Genomic DNA, 17,449 nt, shown 5'->3' on the forward strand with positions numbered 1-17,449 from the left:
CTAGGCACACAAGTACACTGGGCCCCCCTGCCCCGCCCCACCCCACCATGCGCCCAGGTGGAAGCAGGAAGCTGCGTCAGAGGGAAGCTTTGGGCAAGCAGCCCCACTTGCACAATTACAGTTCCCGTTGCCTTTCTTACCCGCATTGCTTGCTTGTCTTACTTTCCATTGATTGGGGGGGGGGGGGTTGCCGATCAGGAGGGGGGCCCGCGTTGCCGATCGATGCTGGAGGGGCCCATCACCGTTTGGAAAAAACAATGTTGATGCCTTCCTTCATCGGACCCCCCTGACCATTTCGGGCCCTAGGCACGTGCCTACTTGCCCTATTGGTTAATCCTGCCTTGGTAGTTTGTAAAAACAAAAATCTACCCCTAAAATTAACACACCCTACTGAGACATGAAGGTCAGTGTCTCAAGTAGGGAATGACAGTGACAGAATTCATCACTGTCCCTGCGGAAACCATCCCGTGTCATTCTTTAGTGCCTGTCTCAACCTCAATCCTTCTACGCCACCAGCATTCTCCAAATCAAGGCTTGAGGGTCAGTGGTTGCGCCCATTCTTCCCTCTCTCCTTAAAGAATGGCATGGGGACAGTGATGAATTCTGTCACTGTCATTCTCTAGTCTCAAGTTTAGGGTTAACATATGGCTCTAGAAAAAGGAGGAAATGGACATTGAAGAAAATGTAGTTCAGCATTAAGCATTTGCATTGCTTTGGTGATTTCTTTCTGCTTCAACATAAGCCCAGCACTAGGAAACTTCTACAGATAAGTTGGCATCATTTTTTTCGCATTTGTCATGTAATACTATTGAGAATTGCACTTTATAAGACTATATGTTCTGAACAGACAGTTGCTTTATGGAGTTTTTCAGACCAAAGATGTGTCTCCCTGCTTCAAAATTAGTGTGATATTGAAGCAGGAAAGTCTATGTGGGGAGACTGGTTTATTTAAATCCCTATTAGACACTGAGGTCTTTTCTCCATTTTTTTGATTGCCATTTTGGTATAGTCCATAGTGCTGAAGATATTGTTGGATGTAGTATGTTCTAGAAAAAGGAGAACAGATTGAGATATGCAGGTTTTACTTCCATCGCTTTCAATGGAAGTAAAACTGGGATGTCTCAATCCGTCCTCCTTTTTCTGGAACCATATGGCAACCCTACTCAAGTTTCACCAGTATTTTAGAACAGAAGTTGCTGATGTAGAGCCTGTTCTAATATACAGGAGAAATGGGCATTTGTGCAACATAAACATCCATTCACTGACACAGAGCCCCTGCCATTCACCACCTATCTATTCCCTTACCCGTTCCTTACACAGGTTCACTGCTACTTATAGCTCTGCTTGCACATAATCACCAACCCCCGGATTCTATGTACTGCGACCAAAGTTGTGCACAGATTTGTGCATGCAACTAAATTGGTTAACAAACCAATCTGTTCCAATATTTGCCAATTGGCACTAATTAGAATTTACATGCTCAACTTTCTAAGCGTATTCTATAAAGTGGGGCACGTAAATTCTACAAAAGGGGTCATGGCTAGGGGAGGAGCAAGATTGGGTCGTGGACGTTCCTAAAAATTAGGCGCACTGTTGTAGAATATGCTTAATCCGTCCATAACTTGGGTGCAAGCATGTAGGCCTGGTTTTCATTGGCATAAATACCTGCATCTAAATATTAGCCTTGTGGACGGGTGCTACAAATGATTCTATAAACCGCATCAAACTCTGGGGCAATTTATAGAATAATATTAAGTGCCACTTTTTGGGGCAATTCTATAACTAGGCTGTAATGCCACTTAGAGCCTATTCTATACCAGCATCTGGATACCCAAATTCTATTCTAGAATTCTGGATTAATCAAATATTGGTACTCCTTATATTTATGCATTTGTAGCAACACCAGCCATACAGCTGGAATAATTATAGTCAAGTATATGCATCAGGGATGTGTATCAAACTCTGGGAAGCAAAAGCAGTTCCACAGAAAAAGAGCAATCCAACGAAAACACAAACTGTGGATAAAACACAATGTTCTTGACCAACTAACGGATCGGACACGGGCCATGTTTCAGCTAACAAACCCTTTCTCAAGGGTCCGGTCGTTAGTTACACCTCTGTGTAAAGATTTCTGTGCAACAGCGGTTAGCCCTGCTTTTACTCACCACATCGGAATTTGCGATTTAGTAACCTTTTCCACAATACCAGTGTATTAACTAACAACCGGACCCTTGAGAAAGGCTTTGTTAGCTGAAACATGGCCCGTGTCAGGTCTGTTAGTTTTTTTTTATGGCCTCCCGTTCCGCAAAAAAGGTCCGTTAGTTTTTAATACAGTTGATGGGGACATTTTCTTTACATTGATTGAAGAAATAAAGGAAAAGTCAAGAACATTGTGTTTTGTCCACAATTTGTCTTTTCAGGGATGTGTATAACAATATTCTGTAAGCTACGAGCAGAAGTGTCAGCCCAATCCATTGCATATGCCCCCCCCCCCCTTTCATTGTATGCAGGGCAGGATTAATGAATAGACCCAGTAGGGCCCGAAGTTGTCAGGGGAGCCCGATGAAACAGAGGACTCAGGTGTTTTGTTTATCCTTGGCAACATGGGCCCCCCCGGGAAAAATCGGCAGCGCTGCCCCCCCCCCCCCGGGAGATTGACATCAATGAACCACAATAAGTGGCGTCAGGGGGAGTGGGCTGGCAGATGCAAGGAGTTGCTGTAAGGTCCCACGATGACTACGTCTGCCGGTTCTGCTCAGGAAAGAAGTAAGTCACGTCGGAGGGGTTGGACCAGCAGACACAGTAATCACGGGACCGTGCAGCAACTCCTTGCATCTGCGGGTCCACCCCTCCCCCTCCCCCCCCCGACGTCACTTATTCTGGTTGGTTGATGTTGATGTTGATGCCGAGGCGAGGGCGGTGTTGTTAATCTCCCAGGGAGGTCAGTGTTGTCAATCTCCAGGGGGCAGTGCTGCCAATCTTTCCTGGGGGGGGCCCGCATTCAGAAAGGAAAAAAACAAACACCTGAGTCCTCTGTTTCTTCAGCAGGCCCCCTCTGACCTAGAAGGGTGGTGGGGCAGGGTGGTGGAAGGACAGAAAGGGGCAGATGCAGGGAAAGGAAAGAGATATAAGGGGAAGGATACTGGATGGAATTGGGTTGAAGGAAAAGAAAGGGGGCAGATGCTGATGGAATTGAGATGCAGGGAAAGGGGAGAGAGACATAAGGGGGAAGGATACTGGATGGAATTCGGATGGAGGGAAAGAAAGGGGACAGATGCTGATGGAATTGGGGGGAAGGGAGAGGAGAGAGTGAAATGCCTGACCATGGGGGTGTGGGAGAAGGAAGGGAAGGAGAGGAAAGAGATGCCAGACCATTGGAGGAGGGAAGAAAAGATGCTGGATGCCACACCAATGGGGGGGGGGGAAGAAGAGATGAAAGGGAGAGGTAGACAATTTCTGGAAGAGGCATAGAAAGAGAGCAGATGCCATATGGAAGAGGCAGAAAGACGGCAGACAGTGAATGGAAGGAAGAGAATGATGAGAAGATGAGAAAAGCAGAAACCAGACAACAAAGGTAGAAAAATATTTCTATTTGTTGTATTTATTTCTTTTTTGCTTTAGGATAAAGTATTATTGTAGCTGTTTTTATAATCATTTATTAATAGAAAATGGAAATAAGGCGATCCTGTTTATTGGACTAATTTTAATACATTTTTTACTAATTCAGAGACCATAACTCCTTTCGTCAGGTCAGGACAGGGATACTGTAACAGCAGTATAGTTTACTGATCTGAAGAAAGAGGTTTTAACCTCTGGAAGCTAAGTGAGAAATGTATTAGTCCAATAAAATGACGGGCACTAAAGTTTTTTCCCGCCATGCCCCTTGCTTCCTACCCATATGCAAAATATAAATTAGTGGGCTTTCCAAAGCCCTGCTAGCTGAAGATCTCTTTCTCTAGGAAGGAAGGGGAGATTTGTTCAAAGATGTTTGGAGGTGGCATAGAAGAAAAACTGTACACTGGCACTGGTATGGTAATCTTTGTTGTTTGTTTTGAATTTTAAAATAAAATAAAAAAAAAAAAAAAAGAAAGTGGAAACAAAGAAGTAAGTAAATAAATGGGGGTGGGGCGGGGCAGGGAGTCCAGTGTACTTGTGTACCTAGGGGCCCTCGACAAATTAATCCTGCCCTGATTGTATGGCATCTATGCGTGACCTTAAAGATTAGCGATAGATGCCCCTGCTAGTGCTTGTGGTTAAGGAAATGAAAAGGGGATGGAATTTGATTACATCCTTTCTGTGGTTACAGTCAAAGTGGTAAACATACAGGTACTTGTTTTGTACTGAGAGTTAAGTGACTTGCCCAAGGTCACAAGGAGCTGCAGTGGGAATGAAACCCAGTTCCCCTGGTTCTCAGGTCACTACACTAGCCATTAGACTACTCGTCATGTGTGCAAGGGACACATACATGTGTGTAATTTTATGTGTGCAAGGGACACATAAATGTGAGTGCCCTGTTATAGAATTGTCCTTCCTCCCCCCTCCCCCACTATTCTTAACCTCCATGTTCTCTAATTGAGACCCCCGCTACAGATCAGTCCCCATTCACCAATTCACTCACTCTGCCCTGCGCCAGCTCATGATGTCCCCCATCAACTCTCTCACTCATATAGCCACTTGCCATCCACTCACCCACTCTCGTGCATCTTCCGTTCAAGCACTCCATCAGCGAAAGACGCCTCTGCACAATGCTAACAGCACGTGCGTTTCAACTTGCTACTTTTTATTCAGATTTGATTGTCTGCCCTTCACAGCGCTAGACCCAGCAGAATACAAATCAAAAATACATAAAAATACACTTACAATAAAGAATGCAAATTACAAACACAACTGTGAGAACCAAACATGATTTGTTGGGAATGTTGGGAATTTTTCTTTATCCGATAATATATGATCTTCAATTAAATAAATGATAATAGAAACAGAAAACGAGATTACAGATTGAATAAAATGCTAAGCCTTGGACTATTTCTGAAGCTGGGGATTGTTTGCCTTCACCCAGATCTATAGAGGGAGAGCATTCCAAAGCATTGAAGCTAAAAACCTAATCATCCTCTGTCTTGCACATACCAACCATGCCTCAGCCAGAGCTGGAACAGTCATGAATGGCTGCTGAGACAACCTCATATTCCTAGAAGGAACGTAAGGCAGGAACAAATTGGATGGCTAGCCGCCCAGTGCCACAGCAATCTCTCATCACATACACTTTGTTAAGTTACAAGTATGCAGGGGAAACCTGCAAAAAGCTGGCACAGAATTTCAAATTAAAACCTCATGTGCTTATGTTTGCTGTCTCGCCCCAGACATGTCTCGCTCACCTTCTATCCAGAGGAAGGGGAGGTGCAATATTCAAGGAACCCTGCATTGTGGATAAACACTAGTTTAAACCGCAGAGAATTTTTTTTGAAAATTGCCTCCTTACTGACTCAGCCCCTTTGTGTAGCTGAGGTTTACTTTAAACCCTCTTTCTTACCCCCTAACAATTTATGCTAACCCGCAATCATTTCCTTAGCACCCTGAGGGTATGCTACTCTTTGTGACCTTGGTCAAGTCACTTAATCCTCCACTGCCCCAGGTATATTAGATAGACTTTGAGCCCACCGGGACAGAGAAAATACTTGAGTACCTGATTTGTAACCTATTCTGAGTTTCTTTGGGGGCGGGCTAAAAAATTAAATTAAAAAAAAAAACAAAAAAAAAACAGTCCTTAAAAGTTGAGGATGCATTATATAGCTTAGACATTCAAGTCTTTGTATGACAGTTTCTGTGCTGCTTCCTGTGGTTTCCACACTGAGGGAAAGGTATAAAACAGGCAGCAAGTTTGACACTGCACAGCAGCAGTGTAGATGGCATACCAGGGTAGTGTGATTGATGGCATTTAATAAAATGCCTGCTGAATTTTTTTTTTTTTTTTTGTACCTTTTTTCCTTTGAAAGGCTCTTGGCACATTAGAGGCTCTGCAGCATCTTGAAATCAGACACATTAGAATAATGCAGTACCAGAAGGATATGCATCGCTTGCCACAGCAGCATGGTAGTTTGCATCACAATTAATGAGAAATATTGCAACATGAACTAATGTTAGCGGGCAGGCTAAAAGTCGAAGTGTTTCACGATGATCTCTAGGATGCTCAATGACTATCCTTTCATAAGCAAAGTGCAGAATTAAAAGGAGCTCATGTTTATGTGTAAAGATCTACAGAAGGCCCCCTCGTTTCATATGACAGATTAGAACCCTGTTGCAGATTTTTCAACATTTTGCAGCAATTAGTTTGTGATCCATTCGTGCACATTGGCATAATGTTTAATAGCACGCAACATGCCCAAAATGTCAGTTCTTATTCACAACCTTTCATATGACCTTGGATTCTGTACAGGTTACCTAAATGTGGGCGACATTCACAGATCTGCGTGTAAACTAGTTAGTCAATTAGGCATTAACAATTATTTCTGTATTGCCAACTGGAAAATGGCTGTTGCTTACACACATATTTACCAGAGATGGCCAAAAGAAACCAAAATACAGCAGCTTGATTGTGCCGCTGCTGGGGATGATTTTGTCCTTTATATTCTAGGACTTGGCGTTTTTGAAAAAAAATTTTCAGTCATTAAATTTCTTGCTCCCTCCTGATGAGGACATTGAAACAGGACCTGTCGAGCGAGCAAAAAGAGCAGTGAAGAGCGAGCAAAAAGAGCAGTGAACAAAATTGAAATGAATAATATTGAAGAACGAATAAAATTTACAGCGAACTCTATTGAACAGCCCTTTTGATTGTATAGGACTGAGCGATTTAATTGTTACGGCGAATGGACCGACAGCTATGACTTTTTAACGAACATTTTTCATATGAGCGGGACTGATTCACGAGAAGAATTTAACAGCCGTGATTGGTGAACTTTAAACTTTGTCCCGAGTTGCACTCACCGAGCTAAGTATCTTTCACCGTTTTTCACTATTTATCACTATTTTCACGATTATTAGTGACAGGTGCACAGGGCCTTTGGCGCTGTGGTTTGTTGAAACAGACTGAGGATATTACATTGTCATTTTTTCTTTGGTTTATTGATGATTTTTTGCCACCTTTTATATATTTTTGGTTTTTCCTTTTCACAATTTGTGTCTTTTTATACTAGGTTTCAGGGAGTTTTTCTTTGGGGTGATTTTCTCTCCTGTTGCTTTAATCTGGAGATGATTGTGCTTCCAATTATTTTGTAATATACATTTATACTTTTTATATACACCAAAGGGACAATATGATGTACGGGGCAGGGTTTATTTAGATTTATTTCTAAAGTGCTTGTCACTGTATAAACACCTGCCCGGGGCCAATGGTCAAAACGAGGGTACTGGGCCCGTACTGATTAATCCTTTTATCTTATTTCTTTTGTTTTCTTTAATTCTAATTTGGGGAAGCACAATTTTCTTTTATCACCTCCAGGGCTATTTAAGGATAGATTGTCACCATTAATACCAATTTTTTGTAGTTTGCTTACACACATAGCCAGCACATATGCATCTGTTCCTACATATATTTTACAAAAGTCTCTATGTCAGTAGATCGTTTTCTAAAATACTAGCAGAAATTGACACATCCCAACCTGAATATCTCTATTTCATATTATACATTCTTTCTAATATCCGCCTTTGCCTTGTTAATGTTTAGTTGGTGAAAAATATTGTAGGGGGTTTATTATTTCAAACGGTAAGTGTGATGGAATTTGATAATGTAATTTGTAAATCACAATGAACCCTTAGGATGATTTGATTCATACATTTGTATTATATAAAAATAGTATTGTTTAAAAGTATACAGGGCTCAATAGTCATAGGGTATTCAATTGGCCTCTTTGAAAATGTACTAATCCTAAGGCCCTCTTTTACAAAGGCGCTCTAAAATCAACACGTGCGTTAACCCCTAACACGTCCATAGGATAAAATGCACGTGTTAGCGTTTAGCACGTGTTTAGCGCACCTTGATATTTAGCGCATGCTAAAAAGCTTAGCCCACCTTTGTAAAAGCGGGGGTAAACGTCTAAATTTGTACTCAAAGTTTCACTAAGCTCCTAAATTTAAGACCAAAAAAAGTGGGTGGCGCCAAGTTTGGATTTAAGGCAGGGGAGAAAACTCAGGGCATAATTGAAAGGAACGTCTAAGTCCGTTTCCATCCAAGTCGTCCAAAGTAAAAAAAAACAGCTTAGGACACATTTTCGAAAAATACGTCCAAATTATTTTACGTTTCGAAAATCGTCTAAGTATATGTCTTGCTGATCTGATCATCCAAGCTGCAAAATCGTCCATCTTTATACCACATTTTCGTCCAACTTTTCGTCCAAGTCAAAAACGCCTAGAACAAGCCCTGTTGGACGTGGGAGGGGTCTGCAAAGTGATGGACTGAACACCCAGACATGGTACCTAAATAGTGGAGTACCTTACAGGGCACTGCTGTGAACTGCACAAAAAGGGTGCCATGTCATCATCTCACTACAGCTCCCTTATAGGTCATGTTGAGCCCCCCAAACCACCTCCAGAATCCCCTAGACCCATTTATCTACCACCCCTATAGTCCTTATGGCTAAAGGAGCTACTTATATGCTAGTACAAAAGGGTTTTGAGGTGTATATGGGAGTGCACATGTTTCAATATCAATGCAGTGATTACAAGGGCTTATGGTCATTGGTCCTCCTCTCCATGGGTCCCTAACCCACCCCTAAGACGACTTAAGACGCCTCTGTGCAACACAACCAGGCTTTCCTATGCCAGGCGACCAGGTGATGATGTTCTGGAGGCACAATTTTCAAGTTCTGATTAATATTTTAATGAGGTTGGGGGGGGGTCGGTGATCACTGGGGTAGTGTGTGGGGGTCTGCACTGCTTATCTGGTTTACTTTAGTTGGGTTTTTGTGCCAGAAGGCCTTGAGCATGTGCAGATGCTCAAGGCCCAGCCCAGGCAAGAGGCAGGATCTTTCCTTAAATGGCACCGGCACGCAGCAGATGGAGTAAGGGGCTTGTTTGGGTAGGCGGGCGGGCGGATGCCGCTTCCAGCACGGGGTTGCGATGCAGTTTTCGTGGAGGGCATTCCCAGGCGGGGGGTGCGATGCTGGTTTGAGCGGGGGGGGGTAATGGAGCAGCGCCGGTAGCCTGTGGGGGGAGGAGGAGGTGGAACGAATCAAAGCGAGTTTCCCTTATTTCCTATGGGGAAACTTGCTTTGATATATGAGCAATTTGGTTTACGAGCATGCTTCTGGAACAAATTATGCTCGTAAACCAAGGTTCCACTGTAGTACCTTTACTATACCACTGCCTGGGACAGACTCCCATCCCATCAAGCCCACTGTGCTGTTTCATACAGTAGCCAACCCAGGTCCCAGGTAACTAGCTAGATCTTGAGTAGTAAAACAGATTTTATACTGCTTTTCCTAAGAATAAGCTCCTTAGTTGTGTCTTACTAAGATCTGTGATTGTATTAACTGTTGTGAGTGTTGCTATTGGTTTTATTTATTATAAGGCTCATTTATATAGAACAGAGAAATCAGAATTGCATATGTACAGGCTGAGATGTGTCCAATTGGAGTAGTAGTTTAGAAAAGGATCTACTTATATAGAATCCTTTTCAAGATGCATGCAAGAATTGGCATGTGGGTAGCAGCTACAAGTAGTGGGAGCATCCAATTTACACATGTATGTTGTAGTGTTAGCCCCATTGATATTTTAGATGTTGACGCTTGCAAAATGGATGCTCCTTCTACATGTATCCATAGAAGATACATCTACTCCTGCTTTTGTTCTAAAAAAGGCTCTGTGTTGGCTGATCCTTTTCTAAAATAGTAAAGGAAAGCCACGTCCTGACCTGGACATCTCAGTTCCTGTTTCTGCACTTTCAAATCAAGTTTTGCATATATATCGTTCCCTTTAAAATCTCAGTAAGTTAATCTTACTGCACCATAAGATTTTATTATTAATTTGATTTATTATCAAGCATGAGTTTATGAAAGTATTAATACAGGCATATCCTTATAGAAATAACTCAGAAGATGAACTCCCACCCCCCACCCCACCCCCAGCAGTGTAAGTTCCATCTTCTGGCAGTCATCATGGGGCTTTCATACAATATATTTAGACAGTAACATAGTAACATAGTAGATGACAGCAGATAAAGACCCGAATGGTCCATCCAGTCTGCCCAACCTGATTCAATTTAAATTTTTAAATTTTTTCTTCTTAGCTATTTCTGGGCAAGAATCCAAAGCTTTACCCGGTACTGTGCTTGGGTTCCAACTGCCGAAATCTCTGTTAAGACTTACTCCAGCTCATCTACACCTTCCCAGCCATTGAAGCCCTCCCCAGCCCATCCTCCACCAAACGGCCATATACAGACACAGACCGTGCAAGTCTGCCCAGTACTGGCCTTAGTTCAATATTTAATATTATTTTCTGATTCTAAATCCTCTGTGTTCATCCCACGCTTCTTTGAACTCAGTCACAGTTTTACTCTCCAATACCTCTCTCGGGAGCACTTTCCAGGCATCCACTACCCTCTCCGTAAAGTTGTGCATGCATCATTCATAGCAGATCTTTTTCCTAAAAAATATTATTTTGTTTTTTTCATTCCTCCCATTAAAAATGAAATACAGAAAATCTTATATAATCACATAAAGACGAGAATCCTCTTTCCCCCTCCAAATAGAAAACTGCTGATTTATAATTTGCAAATTGGAAGTTGCACACATTTTTATGCCTTGATGCATAATTAACCATATTCATCTGTCGGCATTCTCTCTTGATTCAGGTGTGTGTGCAACATTGACTGTTCTCACATCAGCTTCAATCCAGTCTGTGCTTCCGATGGGAAATCCTATGATAATCCGTGTCAAATCAAAGAAGCATCGTGCCAGAAACAGGAAAAAATTGAAGTCAAATATTTGGGTCGATGTCAAGGTAAGGCCTATATCTCAATTTATTGGAAAGATTTTTCCATATTTTTTGCAATACTCAAGATGGATTTGATGCTGAGCACCATTAAATATATAATGGCTAGGTGGGAAGAGTGGAGAAACTCTTCTTCTTTTGGCTATTTAATCTTTCTTTTCTACAAGTCACTTACCCATATATCCATCCTTTATTTAATCCTTTTTCTTATTTCTCTCCATCTCTTTTAAATACATTTCAATCTTGCTTAATCACCACTTTTCTCCTCTCCTTCATCTCCTTTTGGTGTCTTCTACATCTTCCCTTTTTATCTCATTGTCTCTACTGACTCACTTTTTCCTACCCCATCCTTTCCACATGCCTCTCCTCTGTTACCAGCTATGTTTCTCTTCTATTCCACATCTTCCTTATTTCACCGTCTACCTTTTTCAGGCGTTAGTAGTCTAGTATAATAGGGACACGTGGAGGGTCATTTTTGATATGACATCTAACTCCAACTTTGGACATTTTGAGAAAAACATCCAAAAATCAGATAGAGAAAACGTCCAGTTTTGAAACCATGAGCCGTCTATATTTATTTAAAAAATGACCTATCTAGACATTTTGGCCCTTAGTGAATCTATCTCTTTTTGGCCATTTTCAAATAAAAAAATGTCCAAATGCAAAAGTCCAAAACCAAGCTATTTGGATGTAGGAGGGGCCCAGGGCAGGATTAACCCATAGGCCAAATAGACATATGCCTAGGGCCCGAAATGGTCAGGGGGGCCCGATGAAGGAGGGCATCAACATTGTTTTTTCCAAACGGCGATGGACCCCTCCAGCATCGATCGACAACGTGGGCCCCACCCCGATCGGCAATGTGGCCCCCCACCTCCCCGATCAAAGGAAAGTAAGACAAGCAAGCAATGCGGGTAAGAAAGGCAACGGGAACTGTAATTGTGCAAGCGGTGCTGCTTGCCCAAAGCTTCCCTCTGACCGCCTGGGCGCATGGGGGATGGGACAGGGCAGGGGGTCCAGTGTACTTGTGTGCCTAGAGGCCCTCGATGAATTAATCCTGCCCTGGTGGGGCCACCATCTATACTAGGCTGGCCACTTGTTTCAAACTAGTGATATGGGAATGACAAACTCAGCCATGCAAGAGGAACGTCCTTGAAAAAACCATGGCGTAACATAGTTCTATGTTGGAGCTATAAATCCCCCTGCCGAGTTGATATATGAGTATTAACTTATTTATCTTATTGAAAAATATAAACTAAAAAATCTAAACACTAAATAAGATAAGACTGGTGACAATTTGGGTGCCACGAGTCTGTGCGTATGAAAATGAATTTCGCACAACGGTCCAGCTGAGGTCTTGAGAGATTGTATACGGGATATAGGAAACAGTGCTAATATTTTGGATACATCCCTCATACAAGTTCTAGAAATTTAAAGTGCAGGTGTATGTGTAATGTTTAAACTGCAGCAGTAATCTGCAGCTCATCACTGAATATCAACTCTTCTGCAGTGGCGTAGTAAGGGGGAGGTGATGAGATGGCATTCTGCCTCAGGCGCTGTCTTGGTGGGGGAGCCGGCACCTGTTCTCCTCTCTGCCCCCTGCTCCTTCCTTGCCCCCCTCCCACACTACCGTGTGCGCATACCCGTTCTCTTTCCTCGTACCTCTTTAATATTCTGGGTGCGAGCCACAACCCCAACCTGCTGCTCGCGCCAGCATCAGCTCTTCCTCTGACATCACTTCCTGGACCCGCACCTAGGTAGTGATGTCAAAGCAAGAGCCAACGCTGGTGGAAGCAGCAGGTTGGGGTTGCTCGCACTGGGATTGTTAAGGAAGTACAGGGAAGGGAAGAGGCATGTGCACGTGGCAGGATGGGGTTGGGAAGGAGATGATGGGATGGGGGAGGCTGAGAAAAGGGTGAGGGAGGGGCATCACTGCCTCAGGTACCTCTCACCTTCGCTATGCCACTGCTCTCCTGTCAATGTCTGAGTGGTGATTGGCTTAGGCCTGACAGGAAAGGCCGACATATTAAATACACACAAGCATGCTGCAGCACACATCATCCCTTTTTACCAATGACCTGGATCAGCCACCGTGAGGATAGGCTACTGGGCTAGATGGAACATTGGCCTGACCCAATAAGATTATTCTTATGTTCTTACCCTACCCCAACCTGACACCTTTTGCTGCAACCCCCCACCTCCATGACCTTTTTAATATTAAGAAATATATCTTGGTGTTCTAATGGCCCCCCAGTGCCCACCAACACACACTCCCACAAATTTCCTGGTACTCCAGTAGGCCTCCAGTAGTCCCCCCAGTCCTCAAAAAAAAAACCCTGGTAGTCAGTAGCCATTATCTCTGCCTGATTTTCAAAGTGAATTAACCAGGCAGGAGAGACTTCTGCCGAGTTAAATCTCTTGTTGACACCTAGATAACCTTGATAGGTGGTATATAAATACCTAATAAAATTTAAAAATGAAAATAATTTCTGATATTGACCAGGCAGCACTTAAAAAATAGTACCACAAACATCATTGCTGATGCTCTATCTGGTTAGTGCTTGCGTGTCCATGGGCCAAGCTTAGGTGGAGCCTTAGAAAAGTTGCTACTTGACAGCAGCAATATCCAGACAACTCGGAGTGAGGAGTGGTCTAAGGGTAGAGCTGCTGCCTCAGCACCCTGAGGTCATGGGATCAAATCCCAGTGCTATTCTTGTGACCCAGGGCAAGTCACTTAATCCTCCATAGCCCCAGGTACATTAGATAGATTGTGAGCCCACCGGGACAGAGAGGGAAAATACTTGAGTACCTGATTGTAAAAAAACGCTTAGATAATCTTGATAGGCGGTATATAAAATCCTAATAAACTTGAACTTGAAACTTGATTGCACCAGGTACAAAATAAGTACCTGTACATATGTAAACTGCTTTGAATGTATAACCACAAAATTGCAGTATACAAGTGCATTCCCTTAAGTAAGCAGCTATAGTTAGGACTACCACAGCACCTGTCTGAATATTGGATGTGCTCAGTTAACTACTGGGTAGGGTAGGGTAGTGGGAAAAGGATAATCAGGTGCTTCATTCTGTTCTACCTCTACTCCCTCAAATAAATAATCAGCAAATCAGATGTCCACATCTTTATCCCCCTCCTTCCCCCTCCTCCCCCCAAGATAAATGATCAGCCCAGCCCAAGCTCCCATTCCCTTTGGTGATCTAGGGCAGGGGTGCCCAATAGGTCGATCGCTATCGACGGGTAGCTCGCCAAGGCAAAGTGAGTCGATCACCCAGGACTCACTTTGCCTTGGCGATCTATCGGGCCGATCAGTCTTCCTCTCCCCGATGTCAATTCTGCCGTCGGAGAGGAAGTTCGGGCCAGCCAATCGCTGCCTGGCTGGGCAGAACTTCCTCTCCGACGGCAGAATTGACTTCGGGGAGAGGAATGCTGTTCGGCCCGAAGCAGGGAGAACATGGGGCTGCGGCGGTGGCGGCTTTGGGGCCTGTTATCCATTGGTGGTGGTTTGGGTCCTGTTCCCCGATGGCAACGGAAGTGGCAGTGGCTTGGGGAAGGGCAGGGAGAAAGAAAGAAAGGGGGCAGGCAGGGAGACAGAAGGAAAGAAGAGAAACAGAAAAAAAGAAAGGGGGCATGAAGAGAGAAAGAAAGAAAGGTCAGGGAGAGAGGAAGAAAAGGTTGGGGGAGGGAATGAGGTGTAGAGGAGAGGAAGCATACAGGCTGAAAGAAAGATTGGATGCACAGTCAGAAGAAGAAAGTGCAACCAGAGACTCATGAAATCACCAGACAAGGTAGGAAAAATGATTTTATTTTAAATTTAGTGATCAAAATGTGTCTGATTTTATATCTGCTGTCTATATTTTACAATATGGTCCCCTTTTACTAAACCGCAATAGTGGTTTTTAGCGCAGGGAGCCTATGAGCGTCGAGAGCAGCGCTGGGCATTCAGCGCAGCTCCCTGCGCTAAAAACTGCTATTGTGGTTTAGTAAAAAGGGAGGGGAGTGGGTATTTGTCTATTTTTGTGTGGTTGTTACTGAGGTGACAGTGCATAGAGTCATCTGCTTTGACCTCTTTGAAAAAACCCCGGAATAGGAATGATAATTAACAATTCTATGCGTACAGTGTGCGTTGTGTTTTTTTAAAAATTTTATTGTTGGTAGATCATTTTGACTTGGTCATTTTAAAAGTAACTCGCGAGTCAAAAAAGTGTGGGCACCCCTGATCTAGGGTGTTCTATGCCCACTCACTCCTGCCTGTCACAGATCCAGTCTCAAAATGGTCACTGAGATGGGCAGGAGCAAGTGAACATCTCTCTAGACCAGTGGTCTCAAACTCAAATCCTTTGCAGGGCCACATTTTGGATTTGTAGGTACTTGGAGGGCCTCAGAAAAAATAGTTAATGTCATATTACAGAAATGCCAATTTTGCATGAGGTAAAACTCTTTATAGTTTATAAATCTTTCCTTTTGTCTAATCTTAGCAATAATATTGTAATTTATAGCTAAAGAGACATATGATCAGGAAACTGTTTTATTTTACTTTTGTGATTATGATAAACATGTACCTGGCGGACTGCATGTGGCCCCTGGGCCACCAGTTTGAGACCTCTGCTCTAGACCATAGATCCCACTATATAACCAAGTAAGCCAGGGAGGGTCTATGGGGATGGAGAGGAGACTTAAACTAGGCAAAATATTTGCTTCAGGGGAGGGGGGACAGTGAGAATAGGAGGGCACTTGATTCTTCATATGCTAGTCCCGGCTGAATATTGATTCACATAAGACCCAGTGGCTAGTACATTTTGGATTAGCCCTGAATATTTAGTGCCATTGCCAAACCAAGGCCCTGCATTAAATATCTAATGCTAATTCCACCTGTGGAACACTGACCACCATGGGCTGAATATATCGATCAGCCTGTGTTTTCTTCACTTGATTGTGCATGCTCTGTATAGGCCAGCTGCCTGAGTGCAGTAACTCACTATATTTATTTTGTCCTGGAAGCAACTTGCACAATATAAATGGTTGTCATTCTCATTCAGCCAGCATCCCGGGGATTTAAATTCACAACATGGCATGATTACATTTGCACATCAGCCTCCTTCATGCTGACTCAAAACCGTTCTTGTATGCACTTACAAAATAATAAAGCAGGGTAAACTCTTTAAATAAAACCTGTCTCTGGAGAACATTTGTCTTGGCCTCCAACCCAGGACTTTTATGTACAACTATTTACCAAAACTACTGTACATGCCATTGGACTACTAATAAAGTATACTCAGAAAACCTTTTATGTTTGTAGCAGCTGAGAGCCTGAATGTTAAAAATCCCTTGAATGTAGACCAAGAAAATTGCTTAAGGCAACTGGTTTAATTACCTTAAACCTTGATATACTTATGTTTTCCTCTCAGAATACTAAAATAGGGTTTATGATGCAGTTATCTTCAGAATTTTAAGCATGCAACTCTAACCCCAGGGGTAGGCAACCATGGTCCCCAAGAGCCATAACCCAGTCAGCTTTTCAAGATTTCTACAATGAATATGCATGAGATTGATTTGCATGTACAGCTTCCATTTTATGCAAATCAATCTCACACATTTTCATTGTGGAAATCTTGAAAACCCCAAAGGGTTGTGGCCCTTGAGGACCGTGGATGCCCAACCCTGCACTAATCTGTAAAAATTTACATCCCCACCCAACTAAAATCATTCTTTAAAAACTCATACAGTGTTAGCCAGACAAAATAAAGCAAGACCTGTCTGGACAAGTATTTAAAGTTAAGAGGCTATATACTAAGCCATATTAGAACAGCATGTTAATATTCTGTTTTAACATAGTTGTTACCTGTAGGATTTATCAACTGAATACCACGGTTTACTAAATCCTTCATTTGTACCAGAAACATATGAGATTATATACTGTATATTAAGATACCCCATTTTCAAATATCTGTGGAGTTAATATTCAACTCATAACAATATATATATATTTTTAATTACATTACATTACATTAGTAACTTCTATTCCGCTTTTACCTTGCGGTTCAAGGCGGATTACATAAGAATTGTTATGATCTTAATATATAAGCTTATATAATAACATTTTCTAATTTGCTGAGGAGTAGATTGGTAATTGGAACTTTGTTGTAAAGTTATATTGGTTTTATGTGTTTTTTGAAGAGTAAGGTTTTTGTTTCTTTTTTGAAAGTTTTGTAGTTTGTGGTTGAAGTCAGCAGATTGGTGAGTTGTCGGTCCAGTTTTACTGCTCTGGTGGCCAGAAGATTGTCATATATTTTTTTTTCGTTTGACATTTTTGGTTGGCGGGTGTGTGAATATTGTGTGGGTTTTCCTGTGTCTGATTGAGGTGGAGTCGATTGTTCTAGTAGGAAGGGCTGTTTTCGTTTATGGCTTTGAAAAGTAGGCAAGGGAATTTAAAGTGTATTCTGGCTTGAATTG

The 17,449-nt window shown here is 42.6% G+C and overlaps 1 protein-coding gene across 2 annotated transcripts in view; it reads left to right on the forward strand.

Moving 5' to 3' along the window:
* Window positions 1–17,449, forward strand: part of TMEFF2 (transmembrane protein with EGF like and two follistatin like domains 2) — a 512,432-nt gene that overhangs the window by 306,444 nt on the left and 188,539 nt on the right. For both annotated transcript variants that reach the window (XM_033944051.1, XM_033944052.1), the window contains exon 6: window positions 10,844–10,992. In XM_033944051.1, coding sequence (XP_033799942.1) covers window positions 10,844–10,992 — 149 coding nt within the window. The remainder of the gene's footprint in view (window positions 1–10,843; window positions 10,993–17,449) is intronic.

This window comes from Geotrypetes seraphini, chromosome 5, assembly GCF_902459505.1.
Source record: "Geotrypetes seraphini chromosome 5, aGeoSer1.1, whole genome shotgun sequence".
NCBI lineage: Eukaryota > Metazoa > Chordata > Amphibia > Gymnophiona > Dermophiidae > Geotrypetes > Geotrypetes seraphini.